This window comes from Stegodyphus dumicola, chromosome 1 (assembly GCF_044657685.1).
Source record: "Stegodyphus dumicola isolate Sdum_Otavi_A_Nest chromosome 1, ASM4465768v1".
In the NCBI taxonomy this organism is placed as follows: Eukaryota; Metazoa; Arthropoda; class Arachnida; order Araneae; family Eresidae; genus Stegodyphus; species Stegodyphus dumicola.
In genome coordinates, this window is record NC_140768.1 from 143,812,671 (window position 1) to 143,831,803 (window position 19,133).

At 32.1% G+C, this 19,133-nt stretch overlaps 1 protein-coding gene across 1 annotated transcript in view; it reads left to right on the plus strand.

Annotated features, from left to right (window-relative positions):
- Ufc1 (Ubiquitin-fold modifier conjugating enzyme 1) overlaps nt 1-16,945 on the plus strand; it is a 49,235-nt gene extending 32,290 nt beyond the window's left edge. Inside the window, exons 4-5 of the mRNA XM_035363914.2 lie at nt 7,091-7,181; nt 16,780-16,945. Of these exons, the coding sequence (XP_035219805.1) occupies nt 7,091-7,181; nt 16,780-16,863 (175 nt within the window). The 3' untranslated portion in view covers nt 16,864-16,945. The remainder of the gene's footprint in view (nt 1-7,090; nt 7,182-16,779) is intronic.
- The last annotated feature ends 2,188 nt before the right edge of the window (nt 16,946-19,133 follow it).

Consider the following 19,133-nt stretch of genomic DNA (forward strand, 5'->3'; position numbering starts at 1 on the left):
TCTATTTATATTAAAAATGATGAGATACTCAAGTTTCTAAGCAAGAAGTGAAACACAAGCATTTCGAAATACCTTTTTTCTAATAAAGAACTCTTAAACAACTTTTCGCTTTTGGGGATGTGAATTCTTTTATTAAACAGCTCTAAATTTGGCGACTTGTCAACATTTTGGCAATTTTGGGATCATTTCTATAGAAAATTTTTAATTCCGAGATCTGACAATTTTTTGACCAGTTTTTTTTAAAACATCGTAACATTAATAAATTTCATTAAAATAATGGTAATATATTGAAATTGTATTTAAAAAATAACATAAAAATAAGACACTTTTATTTTTTGCTGTCATATTATAAAGTTTCATTTTGGCAACTTAACAATATTATGAATCTGATAAATAAGGCATATTGCTATAAAGCATAATTTATGAAACAGCTCTAGGCAAGAGCAAAATTAGCTATGCAATTAATTAAAAATGTTTTTTTTTTTTTTTTTTAATTTTTTCATAGTAAGCGTTTTTCCCATGCAATTGTCTCGGAATATTCAAAATTCTCATAATATGCATCACTTTTCTCTATAAAATTAATTTTACCCTTTTTCCCTCCATCTTTTTTTTTTTTTTTTTTTTTCCAAAATATTTCTGACTTTTTGCTGTTACAGAATTGGTAGGGATAATTTTTCTTTAGTATTTGAAAAATGCAGCTTGGAAATTTTAGAAGGGTTTGAAGTCAAGATTTATAGACCCACGATTCTAGAAGATTCGAGAAATATGTAACAAAATGAAAAATGTCTCCATGATATCGACACGTAATGGATGTATTTTACAGAAAGTTTGCGATGAATATCTTACCTTTTGGAGAACGTCTGGAAGAACAATGAAAACATAATATTTAAATGTTTTACTCCTGATACTAGAATCTTTTTCTTAACATGTTTATCTTCCCTTTATTTTCTCTACCTTTCACTAGACACAAGCATCAAAAATGCTTCTAATCTTATCACTGGGCAGGCATTATAGAAAGGGATTTTTTTATTAATAAGGAAATTGAAAACTTACAATTTAAAAGATTCATCTAATATGACTTAATGCAGCATACACAGAGCTGGCACTAGGCATTTTCACACCTGATGCAATCTCTGTGGATCTTAAATTCTAAACGTTTTGCGCTATTTCTAGATTTTGTTGGTCGGTGTGTCACTAAATTCTAAAAATTCTGCCACACCAGCTTTGTAACCGGGCTTTACCATATATATTTCATATTTCTTCTGAATGTTCATATTACTAAAGAAATAGAATTAGCCACTTTTTCTATACATTCTAAATGCATTTAGTGTTTTTTAGAATAACAGAAATAATTAGATCAAAAAATTCTAAAATGAAAAGGAACCTTGTTGAAGAAAGAAACTGAATACATAAAGAAAATTACTCCTCAAAGATATTATTATGTAACTTACCCAATTGTTTATAATTTCAGCATTTCAGTTTATGATCCAGTCGGGGGTTTGGGACTATTTAACTTTTACCAGATCAAGTAAACCCTCATAGGTACCTTGTGGAGATGTTGACAAGTTAGGAGATAAGCACGCAGAAACTAGCAAGAGCATTGGTTTGCATATTGAGACAAACCGCTAATTGTTAGAAAAGATGACTAAAGAGAAGGAAATCGATATAAACTAGCCAAAATGTTTGGAAAGGCTTCAAATTAAAATGAAGGATAAATATTTTGTTGAGTGTTGTTAGAAAACATAAATGTTTTGTAGCTTTTAATGTGTATCCTAATATCGTTTAAGAATCAATGTCATAAATTACATGTATTTAAAACTGTGAAATTTTATTAGATTTTGATTTTAATAGGCTTTTTTTAACAAATATTGTTAAGAAATAAAATTTAATAGTGGCCATGTAAATCCATAATGACTAAAGTTATCTAATTACCTAATTCAATTACGAGGGTTGGAACTTTAATAGTGGCAACTATTTATTTACAAGGAATACAAAAGTGATTCATGTCACCATGTTTTACAGTCCTTCAATATAGTCGCCAGCATTGTGTACAACCCGTTTCCAACGATGTGGAAGTCGCAGAATACCTGTAGCAGCGCCTGTTTTGTTAATAGTTTGAATGGACCGGTCTACTGCTGCAAGAATCTCAGGAACAGTTTGGAAGCGAGTGCCACGAAGTGGTTCCTTCATCTTAGGAATTAAGTCATAGTCACAAGGGCTTAGATCTGGGGAGTATGGTGGATGGTAAAGCACTTCCCAGCCCCATCACTTAAACAAATCAGTCACAGCTTGCGCTGCATGCGGCCAAGCATTGTCATACAAAATGAGAGGAGAGCTCTGCAGAAAGTGTCGCCGTTTTTTTCTCAAAGCTAGTCGGAGATTGTGCTCCAAAAATGAGCAGTAATACTGCGCAGTGACGGTTTGCTGTGGGGAAATGGTATGCATTAGGATGACTCCATCACAGTCATACACGAGAATCACCATAACTTTCACATTGCTGGAGTTCTGACGAAATTTCAAACGTCGTGGTGACCCGTGATGACGCCATTCGTTTGATTAGCGTTTCAGTTCTGGCTGGTACGATCGGGCCCAAGTCTCATCCAACGTAATGATACGGCGTAAAAAAGCATCTCCTTCGCACTCATAGCGCTCCAGGTGGATTCAGGCAGCATCGTATCGTAGCCATTTCTGCATTTCCGTTAATTGATGTGGAACTCATCGTGAAGCAATTTTTCTCATGCACAGGCGTTCCTTCAGAATGTGCAGCACAGTCGTATGCGCTAATCTTGTTTGTCCGGCAAGCTGACGAATCGTTTGGCGGCGATCACTGTCCATTAAAGCGGCAACAGCTTGCATGTCTGCATCGCTGACATTAGGACGACCTGGCCGCAGCATGTCTGCCACGTTTTGGCGTCCTTCATTGAATGCTTTCACCCATCTTGCTACGATTTTGTAAGGCAATGCAGATTCCCCGCAAGCCTCTTGAAGCCCTTGATGGCACTGTCATGCTGTACGACCTCTGGCACTTTCAATTTTTATCCAACAACATTGTTCTTGTTTTGAAAACATCCTGACAACACATACTTTAGACCGCGAGCTAATACAAGGATCCTTTCATCGCGTCCTCCACATGCGCGTGACGTAGGCAGGACGAGTCTTTTTGCTGAGAGGTAAGGTAGGTATGTAATTGACGGATGGTATACGCGATATTATTTGGTTTTGTTGCGTAGCGTTTTTTCAGCTGTGTTGCCACTATTAAAGTTCCAACTCTCGTTTTTATAACTAACTGCTTACCTTTAAACGTCACCTCTACATATTAAAGCGAGTTATTTCCTTTCACTAACACTTACTGTGGTCACAAGATAAAACACAAAAATTTAAAAATTCAAGCTTTAATCGCTTATTGGAGCTTTAAAGTATATTAACTGGGCTACAATCCCTTGGAACTCTACAGAAAGCTATGACACTAACTGCATCAAACTAACTAACCTGACTAAGTTTCAACACTTGCCAATTGTGTCTACATCAGACCTTTCAGGTTTGTTCTAATGAGCAGGGCTCTCTCTAGACAAGCAACAGTGGTGACAACATTGAGTCTTTTGTTATGAATCATGCTGATTATGATCTTACTTCTCATTTTAACCGATACCGTTTGACATAAAATCTACCTGCTATTTACTAAATGTCTAGACTCTAGACTGACTAAGTATGTAACAAAATGAGACATAAAAAAATCAATATAAAGCTAACTATTAGTAAAACATAAGTAAATGTCATCTTCTTTCAAATATGTCCAACTATTATAAGTGTAAAATATTTAATCCTACTTGATAAATTGTATAAAATTGATTTTATTCTCAAACTTATTAATCATTATGTTAATTAATTCATGTTTAGTAATAATGCATACTACTCAGGGATCTATTTTATTTTTAGGATGGTATTACAAAAGTCAAATTCAGGTATAGAATAGTATTTTAAATTGAATTTATTCAGTTCCCATTTGCTCATAGGTCCTTAATTGTTTCATTTATGGTCCTTAAAAGTACGTAATTTCTGTGTGCAGAAATGTGTACGAACCCCGATATTCAAATTATACTTCAAAAATAACATTAAAATAAAACATTTTTATTTTTCATTGTCATATTATAAAGTTCCATTTTGGTCACTTATACAATATTTTGAAAAATAAACAAGGTATAATGGTATAAAGCACAATTTACAAAACAGTTCTTAGGAAAAGCAAAATAGTTATGTAATTAATTAAAAAATGTCTTCTTTTTTATGGTAAAAGTTTTTCCCATGTCATTGTCTCAGAATATGCATTAGTTTTATCTATAAAATTCATTTTACACTTTTTCCCTGTGATTTTCTTTTCCAAAATATTTATGGCTTTCTGCTGTTACAGAACTGGTAGGGGTAATTTTTCTTTAGGATTTTAAGCATTGCAGTATTTGAAGGCAATATCTAGAAGATTCCAGAAAAATATGACAAATTGAAAAATGTCTTCATAGTATTAACACGTAATGGATATATTTTACAGGAAGTTTGCAGAGAAATTCTTACATTTTAGAGAACATCTGGAAGAACAATGAAAACATAATATTTGAATGTTTTACTTATGATACTAAAATCTTTTTCTTAACATGTTTATCTTCCCTTTATTTTCCGTACTTTTCTCTAATCACAGGCAAGGAAAATATCAAAAATGTTTCTAATCTAATTGCATGGACAGGCATTATAGAAAAGAATTTTTTTTAATTAATAAAGAAATTAAAAACTGACAATTTAAAAGATTCATCTAATGTGTCTTAATGCATCATACACGGGGCTAGCGCTAGGCATTTTCCCACTTGATGCAATCTCTGTAGATCCTAAATTCTGCTAGTGTGTGCATAAAAAGTTAGAAAAGCTCTAATAGTGCTTTTCTAGATTTCGCTTCTTAAATTCTAAACGTTTTGCCATTTCTAGATTTTGTCACTCGGTGTGTCATTAAATTCTAAAAATTATGCCACACGAGCTCTGTAACCGGCCCTTACCTATTTCATATTTCTTCTGAATGTTCATATTACTAAAGAAATGAAGTGAGCAGCTTTTTCTATATATTCTAAATGCATTTAGTTTTTTTTAGAACAACAGAAATCTTTAATTAAATCCAAAAGTTCTAAAAAGAAAAGGAAACATATTGAAGATAGAAACTGAATGCATGAAGAAAAAGAAAATTATTTTTCAAAGATATGTTCAATTATTATTATGTAAATTTCTCAGTTGTTTATAATTTTAGCATTTACTATAATTTTCCATTTCTGTTTCCTCACCATAATGCAAACCACTTAGAGAGTTTTTAAACTGAGGTTTTTGGAGTGTAAGACAGGGTGTGTTTATGACCTCTGCTTGCTCGTTGCCAGCTCTGATAATTTGTAATTATGCATCTTTGTGTTATCGCTGCTAACATTTGAATTTCTTATGACTATAAAAGTTGCTGAGCTAGCTTAAATTAAAATTAAATTCCATAGTCTTTGACCACTAGTCCACAATTTTAGTTTGAATTTGACTCTTCTTGTTTAATTACATCAACATGAGTTACAAATGATTTTCTTAGCAGAAAAGCATGCCTTTATGTTCTAAGTTCTTTTTAAATAAGAGACTTATTTTAACCTTTCTGTGACTTTGTAGTTACTTTCAGACATAGCAGTAATTTGCTTCACGTCTGGGGAGTTGTGTCATTTTAATTTTACCAGATCAAGTAACTCTCATAAGTATATTCGGGAGAGGTTGATAAGTTAGGAGATAAAGCATGCGGAAACTAGTGAGAGCATTAGTTAGCATATTGAGACAAATTTCTAATCGTTAGAAAAGATGCTTGAAGAGAAGGAAATCGATATAAATTAGCCAAAATGTCTGGGAAGGCTTCAAATTAAAAGACGCATAAATATTTTGTTGAATTTGGTTGCTACAAAACAAATGTTCTGTAGCTTCTAATGTATAATTATCCTAATATCGTTTAAGAATCAATGTGATAAATTACATGTCATAAATTTTATTAGATTGTGATTTTAATAGGGCTTTTTTAACAAATATTGTTAAAGAATAAATGAAATTTAATAGTGGCCATGTAAATCCAGGTTATCTAACTAAGGTTATCTAACTACCTAATTTATTATCTATAACTAACTGTTTACCCTAAAATTTATCTCTGCATATTAAAGGAAATTATTTCCTTTCATTAACCCTTACTGTAGTCACAAGATAAAATGCAAAAATGTAAAATTTATGTAAAACTTATTCTTTGCATCTAGTGAGACTTAAAATAAAACAAAACAACTTATCTCTGGTGCTTTAGTGGATTGTTGGAATCTTAAAGTACATTTACTGGGTTACAACCCCTGGAACTCTACACGAAGTTACGACACTAACTGTGTTAGACAAAGCCAACTAACTTTCAAAAGTTGCCAACCATGCCTACGTCAGGACTTTCACGTTTCTTCTGATCAGCAGGTCTCTCTCTCTAGGGAAAGGGCAGCAGTAATAGCAGGCAGTCTTTTGTTATGAATCATGCTGATTATTATTTTACTTCTCATTTTAACGTATGTCACTTGACGTAAAAATCTACCTGCTATTTACTAAACCTTTAGGCTGAGAAAGACAAAAATGAGACATAAAAAAAAAATCAACATAAAGCTAACTCTTAGTAAAACGTAAATATAATTCACTTGTCTTCTTTCAAATATGTCCAACTATTATAAGTGTAAAATGTTTAATGCTATTTGATGAATTTCATAAAGTTTATTTTATTCTCAAACTTATTAATAATTATGTTTTGTTTAATAATAATACATCCTATTTACGGATCTATTTTATTTTTAGGGTGGTGTTACAAAAGTAAAGTTCAGGCATAGATAATATTTTTTATTGAATTTGTTATGTTCCCATTTGCTCATAGGTCCTTAATTTTTTTTATTAATTTTCCTTAAAAGTACTTAATTTCCATGTGCAGAAATGTGTACATTCTTTTATTTGACATGTAACTTGTATTTCATTTGAAGTGTAACTTTTTGCATGTAATAAAAGTCATGTGCTTTCTTTGTAGAGGAGGCAAAATATGTCTAACTGATCACTTTAAACCTCTATGGGCAAGAAATGTTCCAAAGTTTGGAATCGCGCATGCCATGGCCTTGGGTGTAAGTAGTCTTTTTTTGTATTGCATCATTAATCCTAATATATTGTTCCTTCGGTATACCCTGAATGTAATAATATAATATAATAGTAAAGGTAAAAGAGCAGATTTTAAAATTCAAAAAGCAGTCTTAGATTGACAGATTTTAAAAAAATTAATGACAATTTAAAAAAATTGACACATATATTTTGAGGCTGAACAAACACATGTTCTTCTTCAGAGGGGAAAAAATAGACCCAACTTTAAATACATTGGTGTGTTAAATATATTAACTTAATTAACTACATTAGTGTGTCCCTCTTTATATTAGGTACATATTTTATTAAGCTGCATCTGTAATAATAAAGGAAATTACTATATTTCTGTGTGCTGTCCTGATCGGCATAACGATTAGCAACACTGGCTGCTATACTGATGGTTCCAGGTACAAAGCCCAGAGAAAGCATGAATATCTCTAGATGTATTGTGTCTGTGTGGCATTGAGTTAATCAAAAGAATGGCTAGCCGGAAGTATTTTTGAGTAGTTTGGTGATGAGGGAAGAGGAAGGGAGATCCTCAGACTGCCTTCCGGATTTCTCTCAAAAGTAGGACAGAGCTGCCCAATGAGTGGAGTGTGACTATACCTGTATGACTAGTGATTACAATATTGGGATTCTAGTATATGAAACATTGGTATTTTGTTCTATTTTTGCATTTTGTGAAACTAATATTTGCTAAGGTAAAATACTGGTATTTTCAGTATTAGCTATAAATATGTTGTTTTATTAAAAGGTTAAATTTACTTATTTGGCACCTACTGTTATTTGAACAGGGTTTGTAGCGGTCCTTACAAGTGCTTATAAGTCCTTATATTTGAAGATAAAAAATAAAAGCCCTTATAGGTGCTTACTTTTTCTCTGAAGCATTTATTTTTTTTGTTTTTAGTGCTTATTTTTTGCTTTTAGTGCTTTTTTTTTTTAACGAATATTATTTTCCCTGTACCGAAGCTGAAACTAAATAAACAACTTTTCTTCCTTATATGGATCATGAGGGTGAATCATACTCCCAGAAGTCACTTTTCACCCCTTTCTCTGCATAACATAACCTTTGTGCGCAAGTACAGACAGGTGCACGTTGTTCTATTGGTCAAAGAATTGCGAAAGTGGTAGAAATTACAGTAAATACTGTATTCTTTTGCTCCCACCCAGTACTACACACGTTTGAATTTCTATCAAGATTTTAATAATTTACATTCTCGTTCCACGTGGTCAGTTCATATTCACATTTATTATGATCATACCGAACATAATAAATTTACAGTAACTGCTGAAGTATAGATAAACTTCAAAAATGGGTGTGTTTTAACACAGATTAGTTTTCTAAGGAATAATATTCAGAATGGCATAAATAAAGTAAAAGTAATCAAATAGTCAAAATAGTTTTTTTTTTTTTTTTTTTTTTTTTTTCCAATGCATTAAACAGTACGCAAGTTGGGTGTTCTTACCTTTCTCCACAAAATCTCGAATATTGAAACCGTTACAGTTTGCAGCAAAGCAAGCAACATACTTTTTTTTGGTCACTTTCCAACCTGGATTAAATAGGACTAAAAGTTCTGCGGTCTACCAATCCAAGCAAAGAATGATTCTATTCCGGAAATTTAATGCAGCCTGTTCAAAATTAGAATGAAAAACACCACATATTGGTAAATCTTTTTATTAATCAATATGAGTGTAGTATGGATATTGCGCGGAGAGACGACGTGTCCTGCTCAATTATAAATATGCCACATGGACGCATAATGGTCCGAATACCGGCAGCTGTTGATTCTGATTGCATAACAACACGTGCGGAAGAATTAAGGCTCACATATTGCACAATAATGTTTGCCATATTTTGCAGAGATAAAACAGTTTTACTGTGCTTGCTAAGTGGATTATTTTTCACTTCCATTGGACTATTTTTTATGTAATTCACATATCGAAATGTCAAAAGCATTATTTAGCTGAAAAATCTAAAAAACGGCTACAATCTAGCCCCCTCTCTTCTTTTACCAGTTACGCTCGACTATCCAGAATTTTCAGATATTTGGCAATTTCCGAGTATTCCAGTTAGTTAAGCTTTTATTTTTAAAGAATAAATCTTGAGTATTGAAACTGTTACAGTTCACTGCAAAACAAGCAACGGATACTTTTTTTTTTTTTTTTTTTTTTTGGTCACTTTCCAATCTGGATTGAATAAGACTAAACGTTCTGCGGTCTACCAACCCAAGCGAAGAATGATTCTATTCCAGAAATTTAACGTCGTCTGTTGAAAATTAGAATGAAAAACTCCAGTTATTTAGTTCTTTATTCTCCCAATACCGGCAGTTGTTGATTCCGATTGCGTAATATCATGTAGGGAAGAATTACCGCACACATATTGCGCAAAAATGTTTGCGATATTTTGCAGAGATAATTAATTTTGTTCATTTCGAGATTTGTTTATGAACACTTAAAAGAATTTTACTATGCTTGCTAAGCAGAATATTTTTTAGTTCTGTTGGTTTATTTTTACATGATGCACTTATTGAGATGTCAAAAGCATTTATTTAGCAGAAAAATCTAAAGAGCGGCTACAGTCTACTCTCCCCTCTGCTCCTTCAAGATACGCTCGACTGTCCGAATCTTTGCCAATTTCCAAGTATGCGGGTTAGTTAAGCTTTTACTGTTAAAGATGACTGCATGAAGCAAATTTCTGTCTTCTGATTTCAGAAATGTTCCTCTTTTTTACTTAAATTACTTTGCTTGCAATATCTGTTAACAAAAAACTGATGTACAGTGAAAATTTAGAAAATGTTCAGAATTTAGATTTAAATTATTTAAATATCAATATTAGTGGAAAAATAAATTGTATTTATTATTAGGTTCCAAGCGAATACAATAAATATGACTTATTATTATTTATATTCTCTATTTTGAACTGAAATTTCATCATTAAATCTTGTAATATAGTTTAGTTCTTCATAGTTTTTTTTTCTCTCATTGTAAACTAGTTCTGTAAATTGAACTATTATTTAAAATTAAAAATAAAAAAAAAATTAAAAAAAGTAATTATTTTCCATGGTTGAGGTAATGCTTATTCTCTCTTAATAAGTACTTCATTTATCATATTTTAAATTACAAGTCTAATTTTTAAGGTTATGCAGTTGTGTATGATGTAATTAGACAGGTGCTTATTTTTTTTCTTAAAATGTGCTTGAAAAGTGCTTATAGGTGCTTATTTTTTTAACTAAAATGTGGGTACGAACCCTGTTGAAGTATGTATTTTTTTTCATCCGATTTGGCAGTACTAACGTGAATCATCTGCTGTCTCACTTCTGTTTGTCCGCATATTATCAAGGTCAAGCATGTAGTATGTATGAAACCTACCTCACATCACCTGACTTTGCCAACCAGTTTTAACTGGGTTGTTCAAACCTTGATTTCTTTGTCAGCACCTCATAGTAGCCTCGTAGCTGTTGCTACATGATGATCTTCAAGTTTATTGCTTCTCCTAAATAATGCAATCTTTCCTCCTGAAAAATGTTAACATTCAAAAAGTAACTCCTGCATTTGCTACTGATATGGAAGTATCGATGGTTATAGTGAAATTGTGTGTAGTCTTTTAAAATGTTTAAACAGAAACTGTTAGGTATTTTTTTTTTAATTGGTGAGTTCCTTTTTCAAAAATAGTTCAAATTTTATATCATACTTTATTATTCAGAATATTTGTTTTCATAATGTGTATGTTTTGTTTTTTATTTATCCATAATAAATAATAATGACTTCAGAAAACATAAAAAAATCTGCCAATAATACTTCAGCTTGGTTTTACTGTTTATATGATAAAAAAGCATGCTGTCAGGATGTAAAATATGTTCATGAATCATTGTACTTCAATTGAATTGAGACAGTCATTAATTGCAAGAGGTTTTAAAAACTAAACTAGAATCTGTTAATACTATAAGATGATAAAACTATAATATCAGTTTTCCTATAATTAAGGTAATTCGAAAATTGTTGAAATATTTAATTGTTCCCGTACTAAAAACTAAAAATAGTGTTTTATAAAAATATATACTTACTGAAATGAAAAAAAGAACTTATGCTAATATTAGATTCTAAAACACAACGGAACGATTTTCAAGTTAAAAAATATAATTAACTGACTTAAATTTACAAATTAACTTTCCTGATAGTGAATTCAATTTAATATCTAAAATTATATCAGCTCTGCTTCCAATAAAGCTGGCTGTTGTGATGCATTATGTTAGAAAGATTTCAACTTATTAGCAGCAAATGCAACAATAAGTTTTGCGTTCCAGTCATTTAAGACCAGGACATGCCAATTAACTGAGAAATTATACAGTACATTGAAAATTCGCCTCAGAGAAAAGGCATAATGAACTAGAAAATATTAAACAGTTTGTTAACATAATTTTAACAACTTAAGAAAACGAAAAGGAAGAGAGGCAGCTAATAAGGTCAAATTTAATTAAATTGATCGTAAATTTCCACAGAAACATTTATGAAAAGCAAATTAAAACAGTGGCATAAAAATAACATTAAAATGTTTAAAAATTATCAGTCTTAGAGATGGGTTATTTAATCTTGAACCTGAGTAATTTCCAATCAAACAGGTTCCAGATTAACTAGCCCATCTTTAAGCGAAGAAAAGGTTTATTTACTGTGAAACGACAGGAAAATTGCCAAGGGAAAATAAAAAAGGAAAAGTATATGGAATTACAGCAGTGATAGCAAATTGTATCATGTTATATGGGAATTGTTCTTGTCTACAGCTGTATATAATCCAGAATGTATAAACATTGTTAGGTCATCTGGTGAAAGAGAATTGCCCAATCATAAAAGTAATTCAAGTATATTGCCATTAATCTTATTTTCCATTGATTCTTATTGAAGTACCACGCGTATTCAAATAATATAAAAAGCCACAAATAGCAGGTGTACCATGAAGAGAGGAAGAAAACTTTGAATATTAATTTAGTTTACATAACCAAAAGAACATATTCACATCATCAAGCTTCTCAAAAATAGAAGTAAACTACTATAATATCTTTCCGTTTATTGTAACGTGTGTTATTCCTCTTTTCTGTGTATTTTTAACAACCCTTGGATTAACCATGATTTTGAATTAACCATAGATATCATTCTTGGTAAGTGGAGATTGACTGTATATTCAGTACTCTTTAAAGTACTATATTACACAACCATATAGATACCTTCATGGCAATATCTCAGCTTTCTTTTAGAATAAATGTTTATAAGCCAAGGTGTAGACTTGATTGGATATTAGTGAATTACTTAAGTAGTTGCAAAACATCTCTTATAACATCTATACCTTTGGCATCAGTCTTGGATTCATGGAGCTGATTAGTTATGGCTAGGCATGGATAGTCATGTAGTATGTGATTCACTGCTTTTATTTATTTATCATTTTGTTTTTACTGTCATTTTATTGCACATTTGAAAATGAAAGCTAATTTTTTTTTAATTTTATGAAGATATTGTTTAATTATGAAACTAGTGAAATTTCTCTTGGCTAAAGTGAAGAATAACGCACTTCAAATTTGGCAGTTTTTGTATTTGTTAATGATTTTATCATAATAACTCTATTTTCCTTGTTTTGTTTTGTAAGGATTTTATTTTGGAAAATTTCTTTTTTTAATAACCATAATTAATGGGATGAGATATTAGGACAATAGTAATGTATCACGTAATCTACAAGATGTTTAATGTTTGCAATGCCAAGATTGGTGGTGATGCCAAGTTTATGTAGTTCTAAGATTTTATAAGCGAAAACAGATTACTATGTACATGGAGAGAAAAACAATAATACCTATAATATGGTGTTTGTAATGTTTAATGTGCTTAATGCCAAGACTGCACAAGATGTCAAGTTTGTGCATTCTCTAATATTTTTTAAGTGAAAATAGATCAATATGTATATGGAAAAAGAAAATAATGTATATAATATAATATAATATTTAATGTGTGCACTGAATTTGTGCAATTTTCTGATGTTTTCTTAAGCAAAAACATTTCTGTGTACATTGGAATAACAATAGTAATGTATCATTTTCATATTAACTATAAATAGTACTTTTAATCATCATTTTATTTATTTTGAATTCATTTTTTTAATTCTTTTAATGTGTTGGCAGTGATTGCCCATGCTATGATGAATACTAATGGCTTGGTGATATGTTTGAAGAAACTCGTCAAAACTGCAGTCTTACTCCTTATAAGTAACAATTTTTAAATTTAGTGGAACTGCCCATGCTATGATGAATACTAATGGCTTGGTGATATGTTTGAAGAAACTCGCCAAAACTGCAGTCTTACTCCTTATAAGTAACAATTTTTAAATTTAGTGGAACAGAATATTTAATAGATTATTATATTAATTAATGATATATGCATTGTGTAATTAATATAATGCATCAATTACAATTAATCATATAGGCATTTATATATATTTTCATATTTAAAAATAGCCTTTCCTCTGGTGCTATGTATGAAATAAATAACTAAGTGATAGATCACATATTTCAGGAAATACCTGGTCATCTTGAAATATATTTCAGCTTCAAAATCCACAAAGGAAAGCGAACATGATCAGCCAGCATGTAGCATATACATCAAAGGGCCATTACATTATGACCATCCTGTTAATAACATGTAGGATCACCTTTAGCCCTCAAAATTGTAAGCAAACATAGTGTTTGACGAGAAGAACGAGACGCGTGTTGCGTCATATCTAGATTCTCGCTCAGGCACGGAGGCACATGGCATTTACTCCAGAAGGTACCGATAGGTAGTCTGAGGTATCTAGTACCAAGTACTCATCACTGGTCCTGCAATACCCACACATTACAAGGAAGTAGCGTGGCAGTACAAATTTGGTTTTCCAGTTGGGACCACAAATGCTCTATTGGAATTGATGTCTAATGTCAAATGAATTTGGAAGCTAAGACATGACTTGAAAGTCACTGGAATGTTCCTCTAACTACTCCCTGACGATTCGATCCTTATGACATGGTGCATTAGCCTCTTGGTAAACACCAATCCCCACCGGAAATACTGTTGTCTCGATTTGGTGAACCTGGTCTGCAACAATGTTCACATAGCGCACAGACATCGGGGATTGTTCTATGGGGATTATGGGTCCTAATGTGCTCCATGAAAACATTGCCTAGACCATAATAACGCCACCACCATCTTGTCTCCGTCCAACTGTGCATCTGTGAACCAGGGTTTAGTTTGGAAATTGGCATATTAGCACACGCCCATTGATGTGATGTACCAGAAAACATGGTTCGTCGAACCATGCAACTTTCTTCCTTCTTCTATCATCCAATTCCAGTGTTTCTTGGCCCATTGCAGAAGCAGCTGGCAATGGCATGCAGTCAGTGCAGGGACATGCTTTGGCTTTTGGCTGCATAGGCCCATACACAGCAATGTACGCTGCACAGTGTTATGAGAATCACTGTCTGGTTCGCCATTGTTGTAGCTGGTGGTGATTTCAGCAGTTGTAGCTCTTCGGTCACAGTGAACAATGCTTAGTAATCTCCGCTTTCCCTGGAATCAATGTGGCGTCAATGACACACTGCTGGCAGGCAGCTTGTCATTTCACCATCCATACACCACTTTCGATATGTGCTGCTTACAACAACTGCACGAGAGCAGCCCTCTAAACATGTTGTTTCTGTTGTTGATGTTCCCAGTCGCCGAGCCATAATGATTTGAACTTTATTGAAGTCTGATAAATCAGCTGCTTTTCCCATTATGTCGCTAATCACAGTATATTTGGAAAGACAATGCATAGCCGCTTTATATACTCCAACATCAGACGCACACGCGCAGTGGTTTTGTTTCTGATCGAGCTCATTGTTATAGATGGAGAGTGGACATAATGTAATGGTTCTTCGGTGTATGTACTTCTCCATATATTCAGGAAAAAAATTTATCCATTAATTTATTAATTTATTTATTAAATTCAGGAAAAAAATCTACATATATTCAGGACAAAATTTGGAAAAAAAAAAATTTTTTTTCCCAAATTTTGTAGAAGAGTCTAGGCAGAATGAGTGTGTGTTGCTCATACCGTACTTGTATCTTTCCTTCCATCCAGAGTGACCGAATTCAGCCAGCCGTATGACTTACTACCATTCTGCAGATGTGTAGTTTTACTGTTTCCTGCAACTAGAGAGAGTACATTTTCTAGTGATTGTACAGGGTTGCATACAGGAAAAATTCTAAATGAGTAAGTTACAATTTTCCATAGGCTGAGATCTGGAGTGTGCTCCTTATGATCTGATTCATCAGTTTGAAACATTTCATAGTAGAATCCCTTCTAAAGGTGCAGGCAACTTAATGTTAGAACACTGTTATGCAAATAGGCTTTTAAATTTGTGTTTATACAAATTAAAAATTGATCTATGTAAGGATGTGAGCACTTTAGAAGGATTTTGTCTTTTCAAATACTGGCCAGCTTGTATAAAGGCACCAACACCCTAACAACAGGTCACCATTAAGAAGCCATCCCATTGATTTTACCAGGAATTCCTAAACTGATTGTAGACATGAACATCCCTGTTATCATATAACTGTATTTACAGTCAAAAGTCGTTAATCCGGACTCGTCGGGACTTCGGCAATTCCGGATTATCGATTTTTCCGGATTATAGATCATCAGTTTAAATCTCGTAAGATGGCATGCAGAAAGTCTAAAATTAAAAATATGAAAACTTAATTTATGAAATAAAGAACAATTATAATCTAAAGAGTATCAAAATTTACAAAAAAAAAAAAAAAAAAAAAAAAAAAAAGCTTAATATTTATTTGTTTACTTTATTAAACATTTCTTTCAATGCAAGTTGTTTTAAGTTGCTTCGTTTTATGTGATAATACTTTCTCTTTAATTCTATAAACAGACACAATTTCTTGTTCAGTTACAAAGTTCCGCTGTTCAAGTCCCGTTAATTGTTGTGCCGAGAATACCGACTAACTTGTCAATCGAAATTTTTTCGTTTTCACTAACCTCTCTGTCACATTCTTCATGTCTTTATCCATTTTTTGCAGCAATTTCACTTTGTGTTTGATGGACATTGAAACATACTTTCGTTTTGTAGGATCCTTTGGGAGCTCCAGAATTGGAGATTCTATTTAACATAATCGAAAGTTCAAGTTTACTTTTATAAAATTGCTCTTACAGTCTGCAAAAAATAATAAGCCGGATCCATTTCGAAGATTAAGGAACAACGCAATCATCAACATTAATTGAAATAGATAATTAGATAATTTTAGATTATACCGTCCGTTATACATAAAAAGCGCACGTGAAAACATATTCTGCGCTTGCTCACACGCATATGCGCAGTGGTAAATGGTCTTATGCGCACGCGTAAACGCCTATGTGCATGTGTCAAAACGGTGCATGTGCAGAAAGTTTTTAGCTTTGAGGTCCGGATTATGGGTGTCCGAATTAACGACTTTTGACTGTATTACATTGTAAATTAACCCTCATATGTCTGATAATATTTTGAAAGTGTTATTTATGTATTTATTATCTATTTTTTTTTGTAGTTGGGTCCATGGCTAGCTGTGGAAATTCCAGACCTTATACAGAAGGGCCTTGTTGTCCATAAAGAAAGTGCTTCTGTTACTTAACAAGAATTTTGATTTGTATGTACCAAAAACTATATTTGTTGGAAATGGAATTTCTATTAAATTATAATTTTTTTAAAATTGAGTTTTGTTGCTCTTTTTAGAATTACACTTTGTAAATTCATATGAAATACATTTAAAACTTCATTACTATATTTTGTGAAAATTCAGTGAGTATTTTTATATAATAAAATCATTTAATCTTTGCATCCCCAAAAGCAGGACAAATTTGAGCCCCCCGAAATTAAAACAAAATTACTTTTATGTGAAACTATTACTTTACAACATACAAAATCTTAATTTTTGGAATATTTAAAATAATTTTTTTCAGTCTAGATTTTCATCGGGATATAAAAGAGGAGTGAAAAAAAAGAAGAATTATTGAAGTCTTTTAAGACCTTGTACATCACATATAATTTTGGGTGAAATACTGTGTAGATGCAGTAAAAGTGATCTTTCAAATTCCAGTGCACTTCCTGTTTCTGATTTTCATCATCTTTATATTTGTGAACCATCATAAAAGCTGTTATTTAACTTGTTGAAAATCTTCTCCAGTTACAGTTCTAGAATTTTATTAATACTTTTATGAAATCCTAACTCTGAGTGTATGCAAAAAATATAATTTTAATGAGCAAGAAACTAATTTTTACAATTACTACATAAAATTCCTTGATATTAAACAGGCAAATGAGGTGGTAAAGCAGTAAATCTAGTCTTCTAGGCTGGAAAGGTGTCATAACCAAAACAATATGTGCACAATAATTGTCATTATTGACATTTTACTTATTTTATTCGGATATGCATTTTCCAAAGCTAAGTAATGTGTACATTTGTGTAAGAATCTCAAAACAATGTTAACTACAGCAGTATCAGTATGATAATAAAGTATCACTAAAACAAAATCTGTATTTTAGATAAACAAAATTTAGTTCTGCATATTTTCCATTTAATTTGTCTACAGCAGCCAGGTGCCGTATTTGCCGATGTATAAGACTCACTTTTTTTCGTTCAAAAATAGATCTGGAAAACAGGTGCCAGAAAAAAACTGGAAAACAGAAGTTTTAAAAATAGATCAGGAAAATATGTTGATACTCAGTTTCTGATTACATTCATTTCCGGAAATTTCCTCTATTTGTAGTTATGCAGTTTTTTTCTTGTTTCCTTGCAGAGTGTGGGAACATTACAGTTAAGTAGAGCTCAGTGAATACGCATGCACTGTCACCGACGATCACAGCTGGGTTTGTTTAAACTTTCCAATTTTTGTGAGCAACTTTTAAGTGTGTGAAATTTCTACTGTTCAATTTTCTTAAATTTGTTGGCAAGTCATGGCTTAAGAACAATATCAACATTGCTATAACATAGCATACAAGCTATGTGTGGTTATGTATGCTAAAGAAGATGGAAAAAGGGCTGCAGAGAGGCATTTTGGGTCACCCCAACTGTGAAAATTTTAAGAACTTGGCAGAATTATAATGATCAGTAATAAAGTTTTATCCTTCAAAAATGTGCATAAAAAATGGGGTGAATCTTATATGCTGGCAAATACAGTAATTAAAACTGCTGCGCACTAGTAATTTGCCTTGGGCTGAAATCCTGATGAATGAGCTAGTTGTTGTATGGCCGCTTTTGTGCTTTTTTCTCATTTGTGATGTAAATATTAGCTATTTGTTCTTAGAATATCCTTTACAAAATATTCCTTCTCTTAGACAAGTAATCCCCATGTGGTTTGCTGTAGTCAGACCAAACCATCTAATTACAATATTACATCTAATTACATATTACATGAAGATTAAGGCTAAGTATTTGTGCAATTTCCTGTAAAATTCCAACTTACCTGAAAGGTCATGAGCTGAAATCAAGTATTAATCCATACAAAGTTACTGTATAATGATTTCATTGGAATCACTGTTATGTAGTGTATCAAGAGCTTCTTTCTGTCATCTCTTCTCTGAACAAACTCGATCTAACAGAAAAGTTTTTGAAAAAGGAAACAATCAAAATTGAAACAAAAGGTGACTGAAGTAATTAATTTTTTAAACACTCTCCTATATGAGATGAAATTATCTTTGAGGACACAGCTGGTATACATCTTCATCTATCAAATATAGACTACAATAGAAAAGTGATGCCAGGATGGATCCTAAACTACGGTGAGACTACTATGATCTTATTGCAATTAACATAGCCTGAATGAGACTATTTCACTTGCAGATTTTGATAAAAAGAATAATTGCTACTAATGATTCTAAGGCAGCACCTGAGATAATATATTA